The sequence below is a fragment of the Asterias rubens genome, chromosome 12 (assembly GCF_902459465.1).
Source record: "Asterias rubens chromosome 12, eAstRub1.3, whole genome shotgun sequence".
NCBI lineage: Eukaryota > Metazoa > Echinodermata > Asteroidea > Forcipulatida > Asteriidae > Asterias > Asterias rubens.
Genome location: NC_047073.1, coordinates 1,714,542 through 1,741,022, shown reverse-complemented (window position 1 = coordinate 1,741,022; position 26,481 = coordinate 1,714,542). Strand labels below are relative to the sequence as shown.

Genomic DNA, 26,481 nt, shown 5'->3' with positions numbered 1-26,481 from the left:
GAAGAGCGACCCTAATGGGGGTTTAGGGTACCGGCCAACAGGACAGTTACCAAGTAGACTCACAAATTACAAAATCTTTTCCGCGGCAGTAGAATAAACAGCAAGACAAAGTCTCAAAGAACAAATCAACAAAGCAAAGTAGATACACATGGTGCCACCACAAACAGGAACTTTCAATAAGCACACTTCAAAGTAAACGTACAAGTGTTGGAATAAAATCTGTTAGTCTTTAATTTTACACAAACTGTTTGAAACACACATATGACATGGTAACAGGTAAACCTATAGTTTAAATAAATTGCATCTTCTCTGTGAATAATACCTGAATGCATACCAGGGTCCATTCCCATACAGCTGCTCACCAGTAAACACATTCTTCCGTTTACTTCAGCAGAAAACTTTGTTTAAGCTCAAGAGTATTTCACAGAAAAATTAGGCGGCCATTTCTCATGTTCGCCATGCATTGTAGAGCTGCCAACTCTTCTTGGTTCTGCAGAAAGTTCCCTGAAAATAGTCCCAATCTTTCTTAGTCGTGATTTAATATGAAAATCTCCTCGAATTGAAGGAAAAAACACTCTTTTATGTCGAGTGTAATTCAAAATATATTCCTGATTGTTGTACAAAATCTCCCTGAGAATGAGATGAACATAATTGGCAGCTCTGGCAGTGTTGTGTTGTTCATTTACTTATAGTAAGCGGCAGAACATTAGTTTGCTTTTCCCGTGCTTACAGTAAGCATAAAACTACCTATTAAGCAGCTGTCTGAAATTGAGCCTAAGATTAGACTGGGGCTCCTGTCTTTACCCGCAAGGATAAAGACAGGTCCCTGCTCCTCAGATCCAGTGATTCCATTGGATACAATGATATCATTGGATACGTGAAGTGACATGAGGTTTCCATGCCCAAACAGTACACTGCTGTCACGTCCGCAATAGAATTTGACTGCATATCTCTATGTGAAATGAATGAAGGTCAAAGGTGAAAGTACATGCCGGTTTCGAGGCAGGTCTCTGGCATTATTCACGAGCCTCGAAGTGTGACGTCAGATGTTCAGGCTAGCCCAAGGCTAACCAAAAATCTTTTCAACTTTTGGAAGTTGGAAACTTCAAAGCTTTTGAGAGCCATGGTGCTTTTTGTTAATATAGTCAAACTACTTAGATATAATTAAAAACAAAACACTTTACAATAAATTTGAGTTTTAAAAAAGGTTTTCAATACAATGCATTGCTTTAATTAGTTTTTAAGTTATAAAAAAGTTTTACAAATCTAAAAAAGAAGGGGAAAAAAAATCATCTTTATATGCTTCTAGAATATTTGCCCCATCTGAGCCCGATTTCATGGCTCTGCTAACCAAAAACAACGTATCGACACTTACGGAAGCAAGGAGGTAGGCGCTTAGGTCAAGCATATTTCATGGGTAAGCAGGGAATTTTTTCCTTGTGCGCGTGCACTCTCCATGTTACTTGGCATTCTTAATTCACTTACACAGCTAGCGCAGAACTTTAGCTTGCCATGTAAGCAAAGAATGGTGATCGTTGACACAGAATTCTGCGGTAAATGAAATTGGGCCCAGGTACCAAAATTTACAGTATAAATAAAAATAAATCCATTAATTTGTGTGTGGATTGCCAAGCCTTTCCTAACTATGTACATACAATCACTTCCAACAAATATGGTGGGGTTACTTAGTCACAGGTCTGAGATTTAAACATAAAAAGGTCAAATGTCACCAGCTAACCATTTATTCCCACTGGCCACATTGGGATGTATTGTTCCACGATAAAGGTATCTCTGCATTCTTGTTTCCTTTAAACAGTTTTCCACAGTGATAACTTTGCTTGCTTTATCCAATGTCGTCACAAGATAGATCATTTTTAATTTCCGCTTTAGACCTCAAACCAGCGCTCCGCTCTCCCCTATCAACGTCGACTCTGAAAAAAACAAAGAATTGCAGAAATAAGTATCTTTTCAATACTGTTGTGTTGCCAACAATAATAATAATATCAAAGTCTTATATATATACATATCTACCAAACTTTCATATACAAACTTTCAGAAAGATAGGTTAACAGCAAAGTAATGCCTACCAACACTCTACCAAAAGAGTAGAGACTTTGGGTGAAGCGTTATATAAGTATGATTTATTTTTGTTATTACTAAAATTGATAAAATATTTGATCATATCGATACAATGCCTTCTTCTGAGAAAGAAACTATAAGATAACCTCAATTCTTTTGAGAAAGCAATAATAAAAATTATTATGATAAAGACTTGTTATGTGCACATATCCACCCTGCTGGGTGTTCAAGGCGCAGTAAAACCGAATAACAAAACGAAAGAAAACAGAAACAACCAAATTAGTCATTGAAAACCAGTGACATAAGACAAGTTTTGAGAAGAGATTTGATTTGTGTGGTACAAAGATTTAAAGAGTAAGTGGTAGAGAGTTCAAACACATAATATGTCCTGCTTATCAAACCAGCGACAAATGCTATCTAAGTGGCAGAAAAACTAATGTTGTCTATGAATTTAACTAGACTAGACTAGCCACAGTCCACCGTTTCCTAGCCGGATAATTTGTTCAGAGTTGGTGATTGTGACTTTAAAGGCACTGGACACTATAGGTAATTACTCCAAATAATTATAAGCATACAATACAACCCTACTTGGTAATGAGCAATGGAGAGCTGTTGATAGTATAAAACACTGTGAGAAACAGCCCCCTATGAAGTAACATAGTTTTTGAGAAAGAAGTAATTTCTCACTAAAATGTTTGAATTTGATTTTGAGACCTCAGAATTTGAGTTTGAGGTCTCAAAATCAGGCATCTGAAAGGTGCACAACAAGGGCGTTTTTTTTTCCATTATTCTCTTGCAACTTTGTAAACCAATTGAGCTCAATTGAGCACAAACAAGTTTGTTATTTTATGCATATGTTGAGATACACCAAGTGAGAAAAAAAACTGGTCTTTGATATACCAACAGTGTCCTGTCTTTAAAGGCCCTTTTCGAAACCACGGCTTCGGCTTTGGATTCGGCTTCAGGCCGTCTGAAGCCCTGAGCACGTATATGCAAAGCACGCTCAAAATGCAAAAACAGTTCGCGGCCCCAAAGCCGTGGTTTCAAAAAAGGCCTGAGAGTAGTATTGCACACTCTGAAGCAATCAATTTAATTGCCTCATTGGCAAGGTGTGAGGATTGCGAGCAGGTGTTTTGGCTGTATTCAGATGAGATTATTGCAATATCAACAATGAGTTCAAGGACCATTATATTTTGCCAGATTCATAGAAACAGGTGTCAATCAACACAAGTAATGTATTTAAAGGCATTGTAAACCGTTGTTTTTTGGAATTGTTAAATTTTTTCAATCCATTTTATAAATGTATTAAATTAGCCTGAGAAACTTTCATTCCAAAAGGTGTTCATCTTTGTTGAGATATTGCCGAAACTCTGGGGCAAAATTATGTCCAAGCAGGAAGAATAATCCATAAGCACCTCATACTCTCTTTAATGTGATACGTTTTGTCATGTTTTCTCTCTCATATTGCAAGTAATGAGAGTAAAAAGAAAGAAACTAACTTTTTGTTCATCTACAGGATTTCCTGAAGTAATGTGCTATAATAGTGTTTGTGTGTTCTAAAGGAAATTCCTTTGCAGGGCCTAATTTCATGGCTCTGCTTAATGTAAGCAAAGAATCAGCGCTTGCAGAAGCAGGGAATTCTGTGCTTCCGTCAAGCGTGTTTCACGGGTTAGCAGGGAGTTTCGGCTTGTGCGCTTGCGTACTCCACGTTACTAGGCATTCTACGCTTAAACAGCAAGAGCAGATATTCAGCGCTTGCCCATAACGCGGAGAATGGTGATCGTAAGCAGAGCCATGCAATTGGGCCCTGATTTAATCAAAACATAGCCAATGAAGTGCCAATTTACATCAAAAGTAGTTCGTTCCCATTGGAGGATCTTCACTCTGTGAGCTCGGTACGGGTCGGATAACGGCGCGTTCGGCACCGCCTACTTTGCGTGCTATCCGACCGCGTATGCCGTCGTACGTATAGAATCCCCGTGATTGGCTTCGCTGTGCAGAAGGAATCTGGACGGCTTCAGAGTGTGTTTTAGTATGAGAAAAAGAAAAAGGAAAGAACAATTATCCTTGTGTTGGTGCAAAAACTGTTGTATCTCCTAAAATAGCACTTCTTTAAGCGAACTGAATTTGTCAAAATGTTGTATCTCTTAAAGCGTTACATGTAAGCACAAGTTTGTTTTTTCAAAATGTTGTATTTTTTAAAATGGCACTTCTGTTACGCGCAAGTTAATTTTGTCAAAATGTTGCATCTCATTTAAAAGGTTGAATCATGCACACAAAACAAGTACGCACCGAGATATGATGTTTTGGCACCAACAGGACGACTTATTAATGCGTTAGTCGGACGGGTGAAGGAAGGGATTAATTATGGATTAAAAAATAGAAACGGCTAATTATAAGAATTAAATACAGAGACGGGATGTTGATTGCTCAACAGGAATATTCTAGAATTTAAATACTTGTATTTTAGGTAAATATTCTGTTGGCCAGGAAAGAAACCCAGGGGCAATAATTTTAAAAGAGCAATCCCCAAACACCCATTTTTGAAAAGTTTATACTATCATGCAAAGCCTCCCAGATTCTTGAGGAAAAATGAGCAAGAAGAAAACCCAAATGGCCCCATGCAGCACCTCCTTGAACCTTGATACCAATTAGGAATGGGAGACTTTTGGGACACTGGCTGCAGGAGACATACTGGGTAAGAGGGGTGTCTCAAACCTGCCGTTAACACTGGAGCCCTTCTTTAAAATTCCCTCTTAAGATCAAGTCTACAGCTCCAATTTTCAAAGCAATGTTGTTATAAAGCAACCCCCCCCCCTCCCCCACTTGGTTGCACCACTGGGTAAGAGGGGTGTCTCAAACCTGCTGTTAACACTGGAGCCCTTCTTTAAAATTCCCTCTTAAGATAAATTCCACAGCTCCAATGGGAGACTTTGGAATGCTAGGTGGCAGCAGACTTACCAGGTAAATATCCATTGTTTACGTAGTTCTGAGCATGCGCACATTACCGAAAACAATGGATTTTACCTGGTAAGTCTGCTGCCACCAAGCGTCCCAAAAGTCTCCCATTCCCAAAGCAATGTTGGTATAGAGCCCCTCCCCAACTTGGAAGCACCAGAGGGCAAGAGGGGTGTCTGGGTTTCTTTTGGACATCCCTCTTGAATGTTGACACCCTTCAACAAAAATCAAATAAGCCACTTTGGATGCTTTATATTTTCTGGAGCCTGGCCAACACTCTGAATGCATAAGGTTAATCCTAATCCACTTACTTGTAATTCTATTTGCAAAAATAAAATAAAAATAGATAAGAGAGGCTTAAAAGCAGAAGGATTAAAAGAAGGAAAAATGCCGATGGAAAAGGAAGTGAGGATGTTAAAATGTTACCTGAATAAGTGTTCTGAGAAAAATGAGAAGAGATGATCATGAAACAAATATATTAAAACAAGAAATGTAGAAATGAAGAAAAGGTTTACAAATTATCTAGAAAGTGATAAGGAAACAGGAGTGAGTTTTTACACTAATGATCAAAATTTGTATGAGGTATAGTGGTAGAAATGATGGCATCTTCACTTCTTATGGAAAACAAGCGGAAATCAGATGAAAGTTGTGAGAATCTAGGTTATATGTGTCAGAATTCGTTAAAAAGTAGTCTCTAAATTCAAATTCAAATTCACATACACATTTTTTACACGCGCTACCTACGACTGTTGCATGAATGTTTAATCGCACTCTGACTAGTTGCATAAATGGCAGGATGTGTGTTTTGGAGTGGATGGCGCGTAATAGTGCTTGCAGACAAATCGACACTGACTAACGATTTGTCATCAAGTTTTTTAGTTCAGGAGAAGTCTAAAAACTTTTTGGCTGCACCTACCTCCATATTTCTATCGATGTACATCGGTCTGTCACGACTCTTTGAGCTTTGTGACTGTTTCTGACGAGGTGGATCAGTAAAACGTGGAAGGAGATTAAAGACGTGCCCGTGGAAGGAATTCAAGACACCAAAACACTGAGTGAAGAAAAACAAAACACTGTTACTTGTTGTCAGCACCCGCTGCATTTTCATCTCGAACTACACCAAAAATCACCAACACCAAACTAAATATCCTTCTTTATGGGGTTTTATGGTCGAGCCGATAAGAGCACCGAACTCAAGTAAATCTCCTCCAAATTACTTATGATCTCTATTCAAATTCTACTTCATCTCAACGCTATTCAATTCCAAATAACTCGCCTCCAAATCACATATGAATTCAATTCAAATTCTACTCCCAATCACTCATAAATTCAACTCAAATTCTATTTCATCTCAACGCTATATCAATTCTAAATTCTACTCCAATTTTGCTATGTTAAGTATTTACTACCCTCCAATTCTTACCAAGTAGGCAGCTATAAGTCCACCCAGCAACCATCCAGCAATGACGTCCGACCAACTGTTCTTATGAAACGCAAGACGTTCCAGACCCATCAAGTAGGATAACGAAACGCACACCAGGAAGATCAGTGGCTTGAGGGTCTTAGATGATTTGATGACGAACACACTGGTGATGTAGATCTAGAAGAATAAGACAGAGATTTGGGGTTATAAAAGGCACTCAACACTAATTGTCAGCATAAAAACTTACTTGGTAACAAGCAATGGAGAGCCAGTGATAGTATACAGTTTTTGAGAAGTATACAGTTTTTGAGAAAGAGGTAACTTCTCACCCAAATATATAAAAAGGTCTGAGGCCCTTTTTAGGCATCTAAAAGCACACATTGTGTTTTCAAGTTGAATGGCTGGACACTGTTGGCAGTTATTCAAAATAATTGTTCGCATAAACACTTGTTTTACAAAGTTGTAAAACAAGGGTGTTTTTTCCTTCATTATTCTCTTGCAACTTCGATGACCAGTTGAGTCCAACTTTACACAGATTCAGTATTTTATGCAATGTTTTTGGATACACCAAGTGAGAATATTGGTCTTTGACAATCACCAAAGGTGTTCACTTTATCTTGAGTTTGGATAATTTACTCATCCTTATTTAGGACTAGCCTGAACTCCAAGGACTAGTCCTTAGTTAGAACTAAGTCCTAAGGGCTATTTTTGACTAGCCTTATATCTTGAGTTTGGATGATTTACTCCTTGTTACTTAGGACTAGCCTGAAGTTTTTACCAACTCCTGGGACTAAGTCCTAATTTAGGACTATAAGTCCTCAGTTAGGTCTCAGCAAGGGCTATCTTTGTGAAAACGACCCCTGGGCCACGGGGAGCTAGAGCAGCTCATTGGAATCTGATAGGGCTACCCTGCTTAAACAAAACCAAGTAAAGATAGAAATAAAATAAACAACTTACTCCTGTGTAGACAGCTGAGTAAGAACTCAAAGCAGCAAACAATGATGGGAACGATTGCCTGTATAAACAAATATAAATCGCTTAGAGTTGGTGTTTCTAGATATTTTCAATTGAGTGAGGATTACAACAACGAAAGGGGGCTTTATATTTACCTAAAGAAACTATCAATAAGGACAAGATAGGCCTACACAAAATAAGTAATTCTACTTATTATTAGTACATCAACATTTCTACAGTTTTTAACTAGTTTTAGCTTACTGTATTTAAATATTAAACCTATGTTAATTACCGGTTAAAAATAAAATTCAGTTAATGCAAAACAAATTACTACATTATTGAAGAAAACAACAAGATAAAACAAATTCAAAATATTTTGGATTTTAATTAAGGATAAAAATAGTTTATGGCCTGACATTTTAACCCTACAGCAGAGAGTCTTGCTCGAAGTCTATTGCCTAAATGACAACACAACAAACATAAACAGGTATACTGGTATTCATTTTGGTTTTACCCCTAGTGACCCCTTGCACACGCGTCACACGCGGCGACTGATGCCACGCTCACCATGTTGGTGGTCATCAGTTTACGTGTAAACGCCGCGTCACCTAAAAATGCGCACTTCAATGAATAATGACATTGACCACAAAAATGGCGCATCCAAGATTATTCTGATAATGACGTCAGGTGAAATGGGTCAATACACCGATGTGTGTCAGCACTATATACTCGGTACTTTCCCGAGGTTTGTAAAAGGTCATGGGTTCGAATCCCATCCCAGGTCAAAATTCCAGTTGAACCTTGTTAACTGGGGTCAACTGGTTCAACTGGATAGTGATCAAACTCGTCCATTTTCCATATTAACCAACTGGTTTGGACTAGGTTTAACTGTGTTCAACTAGGTTGAAATTATAAACCAGTTGGTCTCTGTCCATTTTCCATATTAAACCAACTGGTTCTAAATGTGTTTAACTAGTTTATCAACTGGTTTCAACTAGTTCCAGTTAAACCCAGTTTAACTAGGTTCAACTGGAATTTCGACCTGGGATCCCAGTAATATGCCTGTGATTTTTTGCACAGAGCTAAAGAAAGTACTGAGTATACATTGCAAAGTACTGAGTATACATTGCTAACACACATACAAATAATAAGAAGAAGAAGAAGAAGAAGAAGACATTTGAGAAGCGCCTAAAAGAAAATAAACAATAAGAGAGAGATTCAAATAACAAATAAGCAAATTACAAAAAAAGCAGCTTTAAAAAAAGGAACTTAGAACATTGTAAAACCAAAATGAATAATCTTTTTCCTGATGCAAATTTCCATCTATTCAAATGTGTACTGGTTTAACGGGAACAATCGAGTGGAGAAAAAGTAAGTAAAGCACATCGAAAAAGCAAGGGTTATGAACAATGAAAGTTGGGGTGGGGGACTAAAAAAACTTCTTGATTACTTTCCCCAAAATGATAACCAACCTGGCCAATTTGTCGGTGTCTGCGGGACACTCTGGTAGTTGCGTAACTAGACTTATACCAGTGCATGACGTTGAGGGCAGTACACACATACTGAAGAAATACGGAGTTGGGTAACCCAGGATAAGTTGTGTAGTCCGGGCAAGAATCCACGTCAGAAAACCACCAAGGGCAAAAAGTCCTGTTCAAAACAAATTACAAATGATGAGGTAATTTTTCACTTTTTGATTGCCTTCTTTTTTGTTATTATAAAATTGTAATTCAGGTACTTTGAAAACTAACGAGTGCCCAATTTTATAGAGCTGCTTAAAGGAACTGTTGCCTTGGGTCGGACGAGTTGGTCTTTTGTTATGAAATGCATATGGTTAGAAAGAAATTTTAAATGTAGAATATAATGATCCACACAAACATCCCTCGAAATTGCACGGTTTTCCTTTTACGTCGTGAAGAAACACGGTCTAACCATTTGCATTTCATAACAAATGGTTTCAAACGCTTTTCAAAGACCAACTCATCCGACCCAAGGGTTCATGTTCCTTTAAGCACACAAGGTAGCTATAAGTATAAATAAAAAACTACGCTGACCAGAACAAGATTATCAGCCAAACTACTATATCACATGTTCAACTTGTGACTGGTATCCTGCTCATTTCAGCTTAGCAGAAAATTGTCAAGCAATATTTTTCTGCTTAAGCAACACTATGAAATTGGGCCCAGTTTGGAGTCATAAGGGGGCCTACACCATTTTTGGGTCAGTGTGATTAAGGGTATGGGTCAAACTGATGCAGAGTTTGAGCTAACCATTTATTTCAACCAGTTTCTGGGTCAACCCAACCCAGAAATAGACCAGCCCCCAGGTTAAGGATCAGACCTGACCCAGGAGTTTTTTAGAGCGATACAAATTACATTTTTAAATTAAAATTTGTGCAGGTGGTTTGTGAAAAGTATAAAGGCTTGGAGTAAGAGTACACTTTTACAAAAGGCAATTGCTTTCCTCTTAAAGCAGTGGACACTATTGGTAATTACTCAAAATAATTATTAGCATAAAACCTTTCTTGGTGACAAGTAATGGGGAGAAGTTGATGGTATAAAACATTGTGAGAAACGGCTCCCTCTGAAGTGATTTTCCACGAATTTGATTTCGAGACCTCAGATTTAGAATTTGAGGTCTCGAAATCAAGCATCAGAAAGCACACAAATCGTGTGACAAGGGTGTTTTTTCTTTCATTATTATCTCGCAACTTCGATGACCAGTTGAGCTCAAATTTTCACAGGTTTGGTATTTTATGCATTTGTTGAGATACAGCAAGTGAGAAGACTGGTCTTTGACCATTACCAATAGTGTCCAGTGTCTTTAAATATATAGGCCTGATACTTCATGGAGGCAACAAAGGCGATTGCCTTCATCCCCCCCCCCTGGTTATTGCCTTGGTGCCCTTGAAATGCTCCAGTAGAAATTTACAATTTCCTCTTTAACAATTTACAATTTGCGCCTCTGATCATTTTGTATGTAAGGGGCGCAATATAATTTTTAAATATTATTATTATTATTATTATTATAATGTGCCCTTTACCAAGGAGAAATGCCTTGGTGCCCTTGCCCTTTCAGAAACAAAGCATACAGGCCTGAATATACTTACCAATATATCTTAGAGTTCTTCTGACAATGGGATGGAACCGAATATCAAATGTTTCAACCGTCTTCTCAAAAACTGGATTTTCATGTCCCTGTAGCTGGAACACGGCCAGTGCAGCCTCACCAAATAAAATCTGGACAAAATTTAAAATAAAGAAAATTCTTACTTGATTTGTTTATTCTGTTGAATCAACAATGCACAAATAATACAGTTAAATTCAACAACATTTATTTCCAAATTCTTAAATCAATATAAATACAAACGTCAACAAAGTGATACAAGAAATTAGGTTAGTCAAATTAACTTGTGTTAGGGAGTTAAAATAGAGTTAAAATACATACAGAACATACAACGCACAAGTCCATTGAGGACCTGGGGCGATATGAAACACACCGATAAACAAGTTTAAACAACATATATGCAATATACAAGGGTTGATATTGATAAAAAGGATAATTATACATTTAGAATTAACCTTTTCAATTAAAAAATATTAGCCAAGTCATGCAATTTAAAGGCAAACAGTTCCAGGCAAATTTCAAGGATTAACAAAAAAGCACATTTCAAATTGAACACTTTCTTTGGAACAGTTTGCACTTGGCCTATAGGCCAGTGATATAAGCATTGGGCCAGAAAACTCCAGCAGCCCAAACAAGTCGGGCGGTCTTATGTTTTCCGATTAATAACAATACCACTTTGTAATAAAACAAAATTAAGTTCCAATTCCTTTGTCAAAATCAAAGGAGCAAATACAAATCAAACTCATAGTCACATTTAAATACAGAAAAATAGCACATCAAAATGTTACAAAGGTTCGCAAGATAAAAACATTTCAAACAAAATGTCATCATAAAAGAAATATACAATTCGGTATCAATAAACATTTGAGATAGTAAGAGAAAAACACAATAAAATCAAAGGAGATAAAATTATACGACGAAGATGAGCATACTGATTAAATTTTGGTAATAGTAACTTATTAATTTTTTATTTTTTTTTTCCCATACACCGATGTGTGTTAGCACTGTATACTCGGTACTTTCCCGAGTCCTGTGAAAAAAATATCACAGGCATGTTACTTGGGTGAGATCCGAACCCACGACCCTTGCAATTCTAGAGCAGTGTCTTACCAACTAGACTACCGAGGTTGCCCGGTAGCTAGAGGCAGTTCGAATCCTATGTTTTGGCAGCGGATACCGCAACGATATAATAGATGTTAAATTTGCATTGGGGATAAAGAATATTAACTTTTTTTTTTTTTTTTTTTTTTTTTAACCAAAATTAATATTCTTTATCCCCGATGCAAACTTAACATCTATTATAATAGTAACTTAGATAAGTAGGATTTGAAACTTTGGAAGTATTTCTAAGAGAGATTTGCAGTAGCACCATGTGAATATCTCTTTTGAGTGATGTTGGTTCTGAAAAGAACCGATCGTTAACAACTCAACATTTCGATCAGTATGCTCTGATCGTCTTCAGGAGAATGCTGGACTCTGTTGCTGGATGCTGCTTAAGATGATCAGAGCATGAAGACGATCAGAGCATACTGAGCGAAACGTTGAGTCGTTTACCACAGGTTCTTTTCAGAACTAACGCTACTCAAAAGAAACATTCATGTGGTGTTACCGGCAAACTCTCTTAATAACTAGGTAGGCCTATACTGTATGTACTTACCACAACTGGAGGCATTACAAAACACAGTACATAAACAACTATATCTGGTACTCTGGACTCGAGGATTGGAAAACTGTAGAAAGGTACATCAGAGCAGAGAATGTAGCGACTGTTGGTGAAGAATACATCCCCATTCCAGAATACCATGAAGTACCATAGGGCAACAATGCCTGCTAGTAGAAGACAGTCGACGAAGAAGAAGCATGGTATCAGGGCGTTGTTGACCACCGTTAGGTAACGTGTCTTCATAGTGGATGTTGGGGGGGTATACTTGGTGGCCAGAAGACTAATTCGTTTCAAGATTCCACTACCAAATTGCCTCCTTTATCTGTAATGAAAATCAAAATATTTAACAAAGAATATATTATAGACAATCACATTACACAAGATAGACCTTTTCTACTGAAGATGAGCATAATATACTGTTTGAAACGTTTCAACCAAATCGGCTCTTATTTATAGTTTATCCTTAAAAGTTAGCTTAAGGACCATTTATAACACTTATTTATTTTGCACCCCCAAACAAAGAACTGACGAAATAGGGGGACTGCCAACATAGGGCTCCAGGTCTGTATGCTCCGTTTTTGAAAGGGCAAGACATTTTCTCCTTGGTAAAGGGCACCCTATAATGGAATGTTAAACTTCTACTAGAGCATTACAAGGGCACCAAGGCAAGGGCACCAAGGCAAGGGCACCAAGGCAAGGGCACCAAGGCAAGGGCACCAAGGCAAGGGCACCAAGGCAAGGGCACCAAGGCAAGGGCACCAAGGCAATGACCAGCAGTTGCCTCCAGAAGTATCAGGTCTGGGGCTTGAAATAGCGCAGTTGGTAGAGTACCAGCATGTTGGGAGGTCAATGGTACAAATAGCGCAGTTGGTAGAGTACCAGCATGTTGGGAGGTCAATGGTACACATAGCGCAGCTGGTAGAGTACCAGCATGTTGGGAGGTCAATGGTACAAATAGCTAGGTTGGTAGAGTACCAGCATGTTGGGAGGTCAATGGTACAAATCTTGGTCTAGTTATTATCTCTTTTTTAACCCAAACCATTTATAAGACTGATGAAACACTATTATGTGAGGCAAAACCTGCAAAACACGGAAGCGTTGCTAAATATTGAAACAACTACGCCACTTTATTGTAGCCTTACATAAAGAGATAACAATAGCCTAGAAGGTCATTGTTTAACATAACAATTATCTGTTGTGATAAAAATGACCTCCTGGAATTTAAAGGCACTGGACACCTTTGGTAATTGTTAAAGACCAGTATTCTAGCTTGGTGTATCCAAACATGCATAAAATAACAAATTTGTGAGAATCGTTTGACTCAATTGGTCATTGAAGATCAATGCAAGAGAATAATGAAAGAAAAAACACCCTTGTTGCATGAATTTGTGTGCTTTCGGAAAGGCTGAAGCATTTTAATATTTCAGTGAGGAATTACTTCAGAGGGAGCCATTGCTCACAATGTGTTTGCTTTCACTTGCTTGTACCAATTATGTTTTTATGCTATCAATTATTTTGAGTAGTTACCAATAGTGTCCAGTGCCATTCAACTTGGCAAGAAAACACAATGGACCCAAGTTGATGCCTTGTGGTATGTAGGCCACCTTTAAAGGATCCTAAAACTATATTTTTTAACACATTTTTGTATGGAAATCTTACTTCCGTATGGCGCCACCACTTTTTCATTTGATATGAAATAATATAGTATCTAATTTACCTCAATGAGATATCCCTTTTTGTAAAAATGAGTGAAAAAGTGGTGGCGCCACACAGAAAAATATTCGTAAAAAAAACTACATATTATTATATCCAAGAAATAACTGATAGGAAAAATTGTTATGACCAATTTGAGGCAAGGAGGCAACTTGGTACCCTTGAAATGCTCCAGTAAAAAATTACAATTTCCTCATGGGGTGCTTGGTGTCCTTCCCCTTTCAAAAGTGAAGCAAGCAGGCCTAGTAATCCATTGTGCAATAAAGTCCAGAGGGAAAATAAGCAAAACTGTTTGTTGCATATACTGGACAATTTTTCAAGAGAGATGAGAACTTTTGGCAAAGATACAAGTTCTATCTCTATATGTATGATAATTATTGTCAAAGGCTGTTCATCAGCAAATATACCAGTGGAGAAGACAATGTAGATGTTTCAGTTTTAGATGTGGCAGGAAATTCCAAAGAATAATATTCCACACAGTCAAGTAGGGACTGAAAACCCAATCCACATAGTGCCCCCAGTGGGATTCGAACATATGGGTCGGAGGTGGAAGGCGAGCGAGGCAAGACACCACTACTATAGCCTGCACATCCTGACCACCAAACTTGTAAGTGACCGAGCCAGTTTTTTACACAGCACAGGTCTATAGGACCATAGAGTAAGGACAGAGACCTCTATGATAGGACAAACACAGATTCCGCATCCCATCTGCTTTCATGTGAGAAAAATAACAATCCGAATCACTGAAAAATAACAATCCATTAGAATTGTAACCTAGGATTAATACAACCGTGGAAAACAAAAGAGCCGTAAACAACAAAGAATGGATCAATACCCAGTCCAGCAAGCAGATATTTGTCCCCTGATTTTCTAGCCCAGTCCTGAGATTAAGTTCAAGCATGAAGATGAAGATACTTACCAGTTTGATGCCCGAAGATGGCATGAACTTCTGGTCAACTTCTTATGAGCAATTGTGGGATGTTGTTGGTTAGCAGAATAGAGTCACCGAAATCACTGACCAGGATATACTAAGTCCTGAATCTATAAGCATTATCAGGTTTAGGTTTAAACCACCACACCCATGGAAATGCCATGACATGAACACCACCTGTGCGGCCAAATATACAATGATCGTCTATTGTTATGTTAATCTTAACGGTTGGATAACTGCCAACAAAGGAAAGTTATTTACATAATAATGATCATTCCCAATAGGACTTCGGCGATGAGTTGGTCAGCTTCAGGCTACGGGAGGGGGAGTTACATAATGACAAAAGGGGAACATGTTGATTAAATAATGTCGTGTAACGGTCAGGGGGTAGTTGGTGTCTTATTTCTTGTGACCGTATATTTCTTGGCCATTGAGGAAATTTCTTCCTCCTTATGATTTGGTCGGTGCACCTCGCTTGAGGCTGCTTGGGGTGGGCGAGGGGGAAACTCACCATTTGTCTGTGAAGTTGCCGAAGTAGACACTGGACACCCTTTGCACAAAATTACAAGCCTGGGAAAATTTCAGTTCACTCTCAAATCCGACACTGACTGTGTTTCCATGCTGTCACACGTCAGTGCACGGTCAGTGTCAAGAACGTACATGACCCGTGACCCTTATCTGCGATTGACCGGACGTGTTAATGCTTTGAAATGCACTCTGGGTGAATTTACTTCAAACAAAAACTGGTAAAAGGTTTCGTTTTTCCTTTTTCCTTTTTTTTTTTTTGCAAAAAAAAGTTGGTAATGGATTTGAGCATGGAGCAATAAACTAGTTTATTGCTCCATGATTTGAGTTGCTCGTGCTCGTGTTTTATAACTGCAATAACTGAGTGCAGCCGAGCTCACGAACAAACTTCGGCTGTTTCCGGATAAAAAGTTTTCACCCGATGCATGACGGGAAAGGAGTGTACAAAACTCGTGTAAACTTGTACGTATGTGCGTTAAAAAGTTTGCCAACTGCTGTGTATCTACTCGTTTTACTTTTGTGTAGGACTACGTTTTGACATGTTTTTTGAGATGGAGACGTAAATACTCTTCAGAGGAAGTAAGCGACTGTCCGTAAGACAGGAGGACATGACTATTTCGAAAATCAGCCGTATTTTTCAGGTGCGTATCCAGCCTTTTGTTAGCAATAGTGTTTACAAAAGTTTGAACGCTTCATTATTATTGTAATGTTTAAAAAGGCCATGTCACACGAGGTGACCAGTTTAGTTGCTGGCGCACGACACGAAGGAACCAGTTGCTGGCAATCTCCAGGAAAAAAGAAGAAAATACTAATTAACATTACATTCTTACATTCCTTGAGCATAATGAGATGTCGTTAGAAACGTGTATTTTGTGCTATCGACATGATCTATGTGTCTCCTTTTTAATCATGGAGCAATAATGGAGTTGGTTGCCTTTTTTGTTTGCCTGTGAAAATTTAATGATCCCTATTAAGGCCTTTTTGTTCCATCCTATAAATAATATTTCTTGTAATTTTTACATCCCTATGCTGACCTTTGTATTTTAAAAAGCGTAAAACCTTAGCCCTGCTCTATTTCATTATTTTGGTAAAGTAAGTTCTCCATAAAATTAAACAAGTAATTTTTTAATCTAAATTACTTTGCTACACCCACTGTATATATAATTAAAAGCTGTCCCATTCCTAGGCAACTGTTTTCCCAAATTTTTCCAAAGCAGAGTTCACTAATTTAGGTTTTAGATTTTTATTCAGTTATCTATAGTGTGGAACTTTCTGGGTTAGTTAGGTCTGTATCTTTATTTAGTCACCTTTTCCACAAATAAGTAAGCAATTGAATAAATAAATAAAACAATAACCAAAACAAAAGAAACTTTTAAGGCCCCTCCCCGAATCTGGGTAGGCACCCGTTTCTTTGCCCCATTAGATTGAGAAGTGTTTTGGACAAGCTCCAGTTGAAAAAAGGGTGACTTTTAATCCAAATACACTTACAGTTAATACCTTTGTTAAACTTCATTACAAATGAAATGAAAGTGCAAAGACTATAATTTTGTACCTATTTTTAAATTATCAGGTCACACAAGGATCCATGTTTTTGTCCGATGACACAAACACGGCGATTTTTGCAGAGGAGGATAGTGGGAGGTACTCCGCCCATTTGCTTTTGGACAAGGCCCACTATGAGGTCAATGGCGACACCTCTTCAGCGGTCCAACCTGACCAAATTCCATCAGCTCCAGCGAGTCAACTTGGTTCGACTTCAAGAGGGGCCCCTGTTGGTGCTAGTGGCCCACCGTCATCGGCCAACACTCCCCCATCATATAGAAGGGCACAGTCTAAAACTTTTGCAAGGTAAACATTCGAATTAGGCCCTTTGTCAATAAGAAAAAAACTACAAAGTTTTGACCCAAACTTAAATACTAAATCTATGTTACATTGTTAGACAAAGACACGACACTTGGAGTGGTGCTGTCACTTTGCATATAATATGTGAAAGTGAATAGACACACCACTATCATACAGCAAGGTTGCTTTAAGTTAACTTGTAGCTATGCCATTTTTGGCAACACCCCCTTTTTTTATAAGGATTGACTTGGTCTAAAAACTACATTCTGGGTAAGGGCTGTCCAACAAGGCCCTGCAAAAATGTGTTGTTCTGGTTACATGCCATTTGAAATAGGCACATGTAAGTATGGTTTAATTTTGGTTGGTTATTTGCTTTTAAAGGGATGCTGCAGTGAATTCAAATAAAACAGTTAATTTTGCTGTCATTTATTTCTGATATATGTATTGAACATCAATAAAATGTGTTTTGTTTATTCCCGACATATCTGACTTGCGTAATTAGGGTATAAGTCATGCCCGCCCCCTTTTGTGGATTGTTACCGCCCCCCTACCATCGACGTCACGTCGGGAATTCAAACATATCGTCGGCAAAAGGAGTCTGGTTCCTAACTACACGCGCCTAGGTACCAGGCCACACAGTGCACACGTCTCTATATGCACACAGCCAGGGGGCCCCGACGGCTTGGGTTACCGACATGACGTCACGTTTATGCAAATGAAGGCTCCCTTTTAGGGGCGGGGTGGGTTCCCCTAATCTCTTGAAAACCATTTTAACAATTTATTTTTGCGCATAATAAAAAATATTAAACAAATATTTCAGGCTTAAAAAGTCATGTTTAATCGTTTAAATGAATAAAAAAAAACACTGCAGCCACCCTTTAAGCTGCTTGGCGTTTGTGAAAATGGTTTTGTTTTGCATTTTTCAAGCCTTTAAAAACATGTTGCATGAAGACACACAATTCTGAAAAAAGGTGTCAACAAACCCAAATGTGGGCATAAAAAGGTTCTTGTGTAAGAATGAACACAGATTCTTGTAAGTACATAGAATATCTTATTTCATAAGCCTTTTAAAGAAAGGTTTCAGTAAATGTGCATGTGTACATATTCTAATCTACAACATTGTATGTATTTTGCTATCATTATTGTTATTTTACCACAGGATCAGACTTCTGGAAAACCCCAACCAGGAAGATATTATGCATGACAGCTTCTGCCCACAGGGACTTCATGAGTGAACGCAGCACAGGCAGAAAAAACAAGTACAGGTAACAAATTAAAAGATATTATAGTATATTCGTGACTGCTTTTGCACACCCAGTGTGCATGTGCTTGGTACCTTACAAAGGTGTGAAAGAAACATTTTTTACACATGACTGAAAAGGGGGTAGGACTCAAACCCACATTTTCTTGCTAGCTATTCAAAAATTAAAGTTGACATGAAGTGTGTAGCAATCTTAAACAGCTTCAGCTGTGTCTTTATCAACCATTTAAATACCCCACGTGACACGCTCTCCATCAATAGGATCAGCGAAACTGTAAAAATAATGTTAAAATAAAAGATTTTTAAATCCACCCATAATTCTCAAGTAAAAATGGATATTTTGCCCACCATTGACGATGAACCCTTTTGGTACAATGAAAATCTAGGACAATTTCTTAGATGTTGTTTTTTTTTTTTTTTTTTATGAATATACATTTTTATAAGTTTACATTCTTAGCAGTTTTTATATAAATTTGTACTGTTTAACTTTTATTGCATCTTTGTACCAGCTGACCGATGGAAAAACACTAAAATGTAGTATGCCACGGCGTTAAAATAAGAAATGAATAAAAACAATCAAATACACATAATACCAATAAACAATTAAACCGCAATGCTATTAATAAAAAATATATAATTTATAGAACAAAAAAGCAAGATAGGATAAGATAACAATCACTTTATCCCACACTGGCGAGGTTTCTTTTAAAGGAGGATTTTTTAATTTGATCACGCGATACTATTTCTATTTTTTAATATAATGTTTTCAGAATGTTTCTTCCACTGTCACCATAGATGAACAATTTAGCTTAAAATCACAGTATAGGGTATGTTCCAGTAACATTTCCAAAACTAGAAAGGTAGATTGTAATTTTAAAAAATTATTTGTTGTAATTTCCTTTGGTCCTACCCCTTTCCAGGGGCGAAAAGACAACTGCAAATACAACCCACCATAAAAAAAAAACGAATATTTCAAAGATGCACCAGTACATAATATCACCAGGACAACGGAATAAATTAAAATTTTGCGAGCGTCATTCTACACAAACCATCACATCGAAGGTTATTCTTTTTATTTGTGCCGCCCGCATAATTATTGCATTCGCACACCTGTTCATTAATTATCATGAAAGAATAAATCTGTCAGCGTGAGCAGTGATGGCTACACATTTATCTTTCTATTACAATTGATAGTGCTATTGTCTATCTGCAATTATTGCGCCTGTATTACGCAGTCATTACTAAACGTTGTGGGATGGAACATTAAGGCTGAGTGGTTGATGGAAAAGAGATCCATGCGTTTCTGCTGATACAAGAATACAACTCTCATGTGGCTTTAAACCAAAAACAGAAAATACATTCGGTGTGATTTAAACTTGGTAAGTAGTCTATTATTTATATATTTATTTATTTATTTATTAATATTCAATACATATTGTGTTCTTATGAATCAATGGGTTTGTGTCTATGATGGGCGACAATGGAGTTGGATTTAGAAATTTCGGTTCTAAAAAGAAATGCAACCGACAGACGTAATCATTGTGAAATTTTACATTGAAGTATTATAAATGATTGCTAAGGATAACAAACATAACTGTTTCATTTTAGACTGAAATCTTAGTAATTTTGTTTGGGTTCGAACTAAAACAATTTTACTCAAAATGAAGCCATATTATTCTAGAAAACTGTAGGTTATAAAAAAACGTAACTGCTGATTTCAGTAGTTCAACGCCAAATCTAAGTACAATTTGTACATGGTTTTTCACTATTTTTTTCTTGGCTCGCACAATAATGGTTTTAGCCCCAAATTTGTTATTAATGGTCTGTTATTTCACAAAACATGAGCACTCACTGTTTGCGACTATTTTGTCAGATTCAACATCAAACCTCTAATGGTTACAAAGGGTCTTCATTATAGCTATATCATTTCGTAGAATGAAAATGTCATCTGCAAAAATCACATGGGGATTGTATCCTACAATTATTTTCCCAAGGCCACGGCTGTTAAAGGCACTGGACACTATTGATAATTCATTCCAAATAATTGTTAGCATTAAAACCTACTTGGTTATGAGCAATGGCGAACTTTTGCTAGTATTATATAAGCATTGTCAGAAATGGCTCCCTCTAAAGTAACGTGGTTTTTGAGAGAGTGGTAATTTCTCACTCAAATATTAAAAAAAACAAATCAGGCCTGAAGCCTTTGATTATTATGCATCTGAAAGCACACAAAGTTGTGCAGCGAGGGTGTTTTTTTCTTGAATTGTTCTCTTGCAACTTCGATGACCAATTGAGTCCAAATGTTCATAGATTTGTTATTTTAGGCCTATGCATAATGATGGGATACACCAAGTGAGAATACTGTCTTTGACAATGACCAAAGGTGTCCAGTGCCTTTCAACTTCTGTTGTTCACTACCCATAGCTGATGAGATCAATGCATCATTATGCCCGTACAAGATGCGACCGTGAAATACCCATGGGATGTTCCCTATCGTATTAGTATCTCGTTATATAGTGACTTCAGTTTATGAAGGGAGTTTCTTAAAGTACATGTTAGTCTCAGGGTATCTTGTGGCGAAGATGGCTGATAATAGCATTCATATTTTGATTGAGTAAATTTTTACAAGGGAAAGGGAATTGCTCTATATGTAAGCTCTTGTTTCGCAATGTGGCCTTTCTCCTTGGCAAAATTTCATATAACTAAATGCAAGCAATTTTGCTATACATGTATACACTTTTAATTTTGGTTTTTACACATACACCGATGTGTGTTAGCACTGTATACTCAGTACTTTCCCGAGTCCTGTGAAAAAAATATCACAGGCATGTTACTCGTGTGGGATTCGAACCCACGACCCTTGCAATTCTAGAGCAGTGTCTTACCAATTAGACTACCGAGGTTGCCCGGCAGCTAGAGGCAGTTCGAATCCTATGTTTTGGCAGCGGGTACCGCAACGATATATAATAGATGTTAAATTTGCATCGGGGATAAAGAATTTTTTTTTTTTTTTTTTTTACCCATACACCGATGTGTGTTAGCTCTGAATACTCAGTACTTTCCCGAGTCCTGTGAAAAAAATATCACAGGCATGTTACTCGGGTGGGATTCGAACCCACGACCCTTGCAATTCTAGAGCAGTGTCTTACCAACTACCATAGGATTCGAACTGCCTCTAGCTGCCGGGCAACCTCGGTAGTCTAGTATTTGTGATTTAGTAATTGGCTGTTTGTTGGGTTTGTTTCTTTGTTTGTTTGTTTGTTTCTTTCTTTCTTTATTAGAAGTTCATATTGCACCTCTAACCACTAAATAATTACCATATTCCGATCTCCATGCAAGGCAACAAAGATGGCGGATGATGACCATCGTTGGTGCAGTACGACTGAACCCTTCCAAGACAAGAGAGGTCGACTTGTCTCCAAGAACTCATGGCTTGTGCCCTGCTTCCTGGGGGTGGATTACGTTCTCCTAGCCGGTATGGCTGTCTTGTGGTTTTTCCTGGAGTACACGGAATATATCATTGCAGAGCCGGCAGTCAGGGGATTCTGGTGCAACGATCCACAGTTCATGAAACCATACATTGATGACAGACTAGTTCCAGAGAGGGGGCTTTATGTCATCTGCTTCACCGGCCCTGTCATTTTGGTAAATATTAATATCCCCCGCCACTTTTATCATAGAAAAAATGAATGCTCCGTCGCATTAGCATTTAGTCAACAGACGTAATGAACATTAATTTTGGTTTTACCCTTTCACCGACTCAGCTTTCCCGAATTCTGTGAAAACAAATCACATGCTCAGGTGGGATTCGAACCAGCGACCTTTGCAATTTTACATACTCCGGCACAGAAAAATGTATTTGGGTGCACGAGGCGTGGGAGGCATTTATTATACCAAGAGCATCTTTTCATGTTTTCTCAACTGTGACTAATTTCTCTGGGGGAAAGTGTAATCTCATGTAAGTCCTTGTCAGTGTCGCTGACAGACTCGGTAGAATTCTATAGAGCAGTGTCTTGCCAACTAGACCACCAAGATCATTTGCCGAAATTAGGGAAGTCATTTCGTAAAAGCCAGCAGCAGTTAAGAAGCAGCTTCGGTTAATGAATTATTAATGGCCTGAGCTGTTGATAGTATAAAACATTGTGAGAAACAGCTCCCTCTCAAGTGAAGTATTTTTAGAAAGGGGTAGTTTCTCACTCAAACACTAAAATACTTCGGCTGAAGCCTTTTTATCATGCATCTGAAAGCACACAAAGTAATGCAACAAGAGTGTTTCTTCTCTCATTATTCTCTTGCAAATACAATAACCAATTGAGCCCAAATTTTGAAAGGTTTGTTATTTGATGCATTTGTTGGGATACACCACGTGAACATACTGGTCTTTGACAACTACCAAAGTTGTCCGGTGCCTTTAATGTAGCTTGTCATTTGGCCTTTGAGAAAGACTGTAATGCCTTACGTGAAGCCATCATCAGCAATTTGTTTTTGCATTGATGTATAGTTTGTTATACTCTAATCCTAGATCCTGTTAGGAGAGAGCATGCTGGCCTTGTGTAGGTGTGACGACATCAGAGAATCTCACAAGCTTGTCCGTAGCTGTAGTCTGAGTCTACATACACCCTTGAGACGAGCACTTCGCTTCATCGGTAAGTTAATTAAAGAACGTGCCCATTATTTCATGCTGAAAGGCACTGGACACTTTACGACTTACACTAATGACATTAGGTGTGTTCGTTTAGCTTCCCTGGGTCGACGCCGGTCTGCCCTCGGTGCGTTCGAATAGCGTTGACGTTATTCCGGGGGGCTCACCCGGGTCCGCTCGGAGAACGAGAACGGTGGGTGACCGTTCGTTTAGCTCTTGTCAGGGGCTCACCCGAGTGAGCACCGCGGGGTAGACCCAGGGATGCTAATCGAACGCACCCAAGACAGATGAATTGCAATACGCGTCATTGACCGCCATCTTTGATGTAAAACAATGTGCACGCGCGTCTCCTCGTCTCCTCAGCCAATACCAGGATTAGCTGCACGGGTACGCGAACAAACACGTGAACGCGAACGTCAAAAATTGTATGTGAAAAATGACAACTTCACGTATGCTAGAAACGTGAGACTATAACAACACAATGTTCTGACGTTCACGTTCACGTATTTGCTCGCGTATGCAGATATGCCTCCCTAATGATAGGTCTTTACGCGTACACATTCATCAAGGTGGCGGCCAATGACGTTTTTTTACAATCCATCTATAGTTCTGAGCAGACGAATTTTAATTCCACTTTTCTTTTCAGGCGTATTTTCATTTGGCGCGTTCGCCACGTGGGTAGTCACTGACGTCATCCAGAGTCTGACGGGACAGATGACGCCATATTTCTTTGCTGCATGCAATCCCGATGCATGCAGCCGGCAAGCTGGTACCAGGTTTGTCACGGAGTATACCTGTCTGATGGGTGACAGTGAGTTCATCAAACAAGCCAGGTAGAACAAATTAATTTTCTTTTGGATTTCGGGTCGAATGGTTTGGGTACTTTTTCAGTGCAGGAACAAAACACACTGTTCACAGATTTACATTAAACTTAAACAATAAAAATGTATATGGTAGGCTAAGTCTGCTGCAACAAAGCGTTCCAAATAACCCATTGTTATCAAGTGATCTTCTTATTTTGTCACCGTCTCCACACAGGCGATCTCTACCGTCCATCCACGCGTCTCTCGGTGCATATTCATCTGTCTTTGCCACGGTGAGTTTGCAGAAAGCACAGAGAAAACCTCAACGTCTTATTTACTGATAAAGTGGGAGGGGTGGAACTATCTACACAATGGAAAAGTGCACGCGCGTACTTACGCGCTGTGCACGACTCTCAGTGTTTTGGTTCACATAGCAAGCACCCTTGTCCCTTGTTTTCGGGTTTTCTGGGCTTGATGAAGTTACTTATGAGGCACCCTTGGTTTCATTACCAGAAATAATATAAATTATGTCATAATAATAACATTAACCTCAATACATGAAACACTTCTCTGTGTCTGTTTTGCAGATTTACCTCTCGACGCAGGTGCAGTTCCGAAATGCACGGCTTCCCGTCCCTCTGTTGTGCTTGGCGCTGCTGAGTGGTGCCGTGCTTTGGGGCTTTTCACGGGCCGCCTCATATCGGCACCATTGGACAGACATCTTTGCGGGTTTCGCACTTGGTACATCTTTCGCATTATACCTGGTAAATGAACTTTTCTTATTTTTTAAGGAGGAGATGGAAAGTGCCATCTGGCTTGGAGATCTAGTATGATGATAGCGGTATTTAAGCTTGCCCAAACACGCACACATGCAAAAAAGGTGTCGGCTCCGGAGATATTGTATTGTATTGTATTGTATTGTATTTTATTCCGAAACTGGAACAAACCCCATACCCTGGGAGAGGGGAGGGGGTAACATTAACAAGGTCAGGATCTCAGCAAGTTGAACCGCGATCCCAGCGACTGGAAGGGGTCACTCGACTCGCGAGTACGAGTGGCAGCAAGTCATTTTTGTCAACCAAATCAAATCACAAGTCGATGCTAAAACGTACAAGTCAAGTTAAGTCACAAGTTAAAAAGATCGATCGATCCCGACTCGATGTCAAGTCACATGACTCGAGTCAGCAACTCTGAATTCTCTGGGGCAACGATAGGGACCATTAACCATTTTTGTTTGTTTACAATTTCGCCAACAGTCACTTGCAATTCTAAACACATTCCGAGAGAACTTGCCCAAGACTCACTCCAACATGCAACTGGTCTCTTCCTTCCAAGACTCCATGCTGTCAGCTGAAGAAGAGCAGTTCATGAGGAACTACCCATCTACCTTTGTGCTACCACGTGTTCGCCATTTCAAGAACATTGAATCGGTGTCAACGTCGCGCATGTCACAGGTTTGTTCAATGTTGTTTGGTTGCTTGATCTTTGCATTAAGCTTTTGGAATCTCTACGCATTGAAATCCGAAAATAGTTTCGGCTTAGAATCATCAATAGTTGTGGTTATAAAATCCAGAGTTTACACAACTCGTCCGTCGGACAACTTGACCGTTCGGTCGACGATTCCCGGACAACTGAGCGGTGAGACAGCTCGGTGTACGGATGGCCAAGACAAGTCAACGATGGACGAGTTGTTTGACATTCTTCACCTCTAGACTAATACTAACTCTAAATCCTGACGGTACAATTTTCTTTCAGAATGGAATACCAGCCTTAAACAACTCAGCGTTCTTGGATGACGTAGCCATTGTACACCATGAAGCACCTACATCTGGAGTTATATGAAACGTTTACAGACATAGACCCTTTACGAAACCACGGCTTTTCCTCCCCAGATTCGGCTCAGGCTAGCTTGGCCTGCGGTTGTTTGGACAATTTGCTTATGCTTTGCGTGCGCGCTCAGGGCTTCAGACGAGAGGATGGAGGCTGCCCGGAGTCGAAGCCGTGGTTTCGAAAGGGCCATAGATGAAACCACCCCGAGGAGGCTGGATGGAAGAAATGGTCCAATCCCTTCTTTGCATAATAATGACCATTATATTATTCGTGTTGTTGAACATAAGAGAAAATACAGGCCGGGACTGTCTAAGTTTGGACTAACGTGGTCCAAAGACAGTCAACTTTACAATAACACTGAATTTTCTTAACTACTTGTAATGCATTTTAAAAGTATTTTTCCATTTTTATTAGTTTTAATACGTCAAATCATCGAGGGCTCCCTCCGTGGTTAGTACACCCTGTCTATAAGATGGCACTGTTAACCGATTAAAATGCACTTGACACCTTTGGTAAAATTGTAAAAGACCAGTATTCTAACTTGTGCATAGAATAACAAATCTCGGCTGTGAAAAACTGGATTCAATATTAGTCATGAAAAAAATCAAATGTTTCCAGACTGAGGTAGACAATTTTAGCCAAACTTTCTGAGAAACTGTGGGATGATTTTTGTCACAAAGAAAAAGGACTTTGTCCCGAAATGGTCAGTAATGCCTGTCAAATTTCGCTCA

General features: G+C 38.8%; 2 protein-coding genes across 7 annotated transcripts; one reads left to right on the top strand and one right to left on the bottom strand.

Moving 5' to 3' along the window:
* Window positions 1-988: 988 nt before the first annotated feature.
* On the bottom strand, window positions 989-21,863 carry LOC117297951 (phospholipid phosphatase-related protein type 5-like). 5 transcript variants are annotated; one of them, XM_033781148.1, is made up of 10 exons: window positions 14,836-14,997; window positions 12,198-12,525; window positions 10,524-10,653; window positions 8,887-9,064; window positions 7,418-7,475; window positions 6,461-6,637; window positions 5,954-6,088; window positions 5,464-5,476; window positions 3,927-4,094; window positions 989-1,931 (listed from the first exon to the last, which is right to left on the bottom strand). In XM_033781148.1, the coding sequence occupies exons 2-9, from the start codon at window positions 12,444-12,446 to the stop codon at window positions 3,928-3,930; spliced, it is 1,107 nt and encodes a 368-aa protein (XP_033637039.1). In that variant the 5' UTR covers window positions 12,447-12,525; window positions 14,836-14,997; the 3' UTR covers window positions 989-1,931; window position 3,927. The 5 variants fall into 5 exon arrangements, with proteins under 5 accessions (XP_033637039.1, XP_033637038.1, XP_033637036.1 ...); XM_033781147.1 differs by lacking the exons at window positions 3,927-4,094; window positions 5,464-5,476; XM_033781145.1 differs by lacking the exons at window positions 989-1,931; window positions 5,464-5,476; window positions 14,836-14,997 and adding an exon at window positions 21,793-21,863 and having other exon boundaries at window positions 3,949-4,094.
* On the top strand, window positions 18,161-26,481 carry LOC117297950 (phospholipid phosphatase-related protein type 1-like). 2 transcript variants are annotated; one of them, XM_033781143.1, is made up of 9 exons: window positions 18,161-18,247; window positions 18,374-18,479; window positions 21,815-22,120; window positions 22,998-23,121; window positions 23,764-23,950; window positions 24,156-24,213; window positions 24,508-24,684; window positions 25,177-25,374; window positions 25,676-26,481. In XM_033781143.1, exons 3-9 carry the CDS (start codon window positions 21,824-21,826, stop codon window positions 25,760-25,762), a joined length of 1,128 nt encoding a protein of 375 aa, XP_033637034.1. In that variant the 5' UTR covers window positions 18,161-18,247; window positions 18,374-18,479; window positions 21,815-21,823; the 3' UTR covers window positions 25,763-26,481. The 2 variants fall into 2 exon arrangements, with proteins under 2 accessions (XP_033637034.1, XP_033637033.1); XM_033781142.1 differs by lacking the exons at window positions 18,161-18,247; window positions 18,374-18,479 and adding an exon at window positions 19,513-19,854.

What these genes read in the sequence shown, in the direction of transcription:
- LOC117297950 (XM_033781143.1), top strand. Translation starts at nt 21,824, where the DNA reads ATGGCGGATGATGACCATCGTTGGTGCAGTACGACTGAACCCTTCCAA. An exon ending in GAGTTCATCAAACAAGCCAG is followed by an intron (nt 23,951 to 24,155) that starts GTAGAACAAATT and finishes GTCTCCACACAG; the next exon opens with GCGATCTCTACCGTCCATCC. An exon ending in ATTCATCTGTCTTTGCCACG is followed by an intron (nt 24,214 to 24,507) that starts GTGAGTTTGCAG and finishes TCTGTTTTGCAG; the next exon opens with ATTTACCTCTCGACGCAGGT.
- LOC117297951 (XM_033781148.1), bottom strand. Translation starts at nt 12,446, where the DNA reads ATGAAGACACGTTACCTAACGGTGGTCAACAACGCCCTGATACCATGC. An exon ending in TTGTAATGCCTCCAGTTGTG is followed by an intron (nt 10,654 to 12,197) that starts GTAAGTACATAC and finishes AATTTTGTCCAG; the next exon opens with ATTTTATTTGGTGAGGCTGC. An exon ending in GACTTATAGCTGCCTACTTG is followed by an intron (nt 6,089 to 6,460) that starts GTAAGAATTGGA and finishes TTCTTCACTCAG; the next exon opens with TGTTTTGGTGTCTTGAATTC.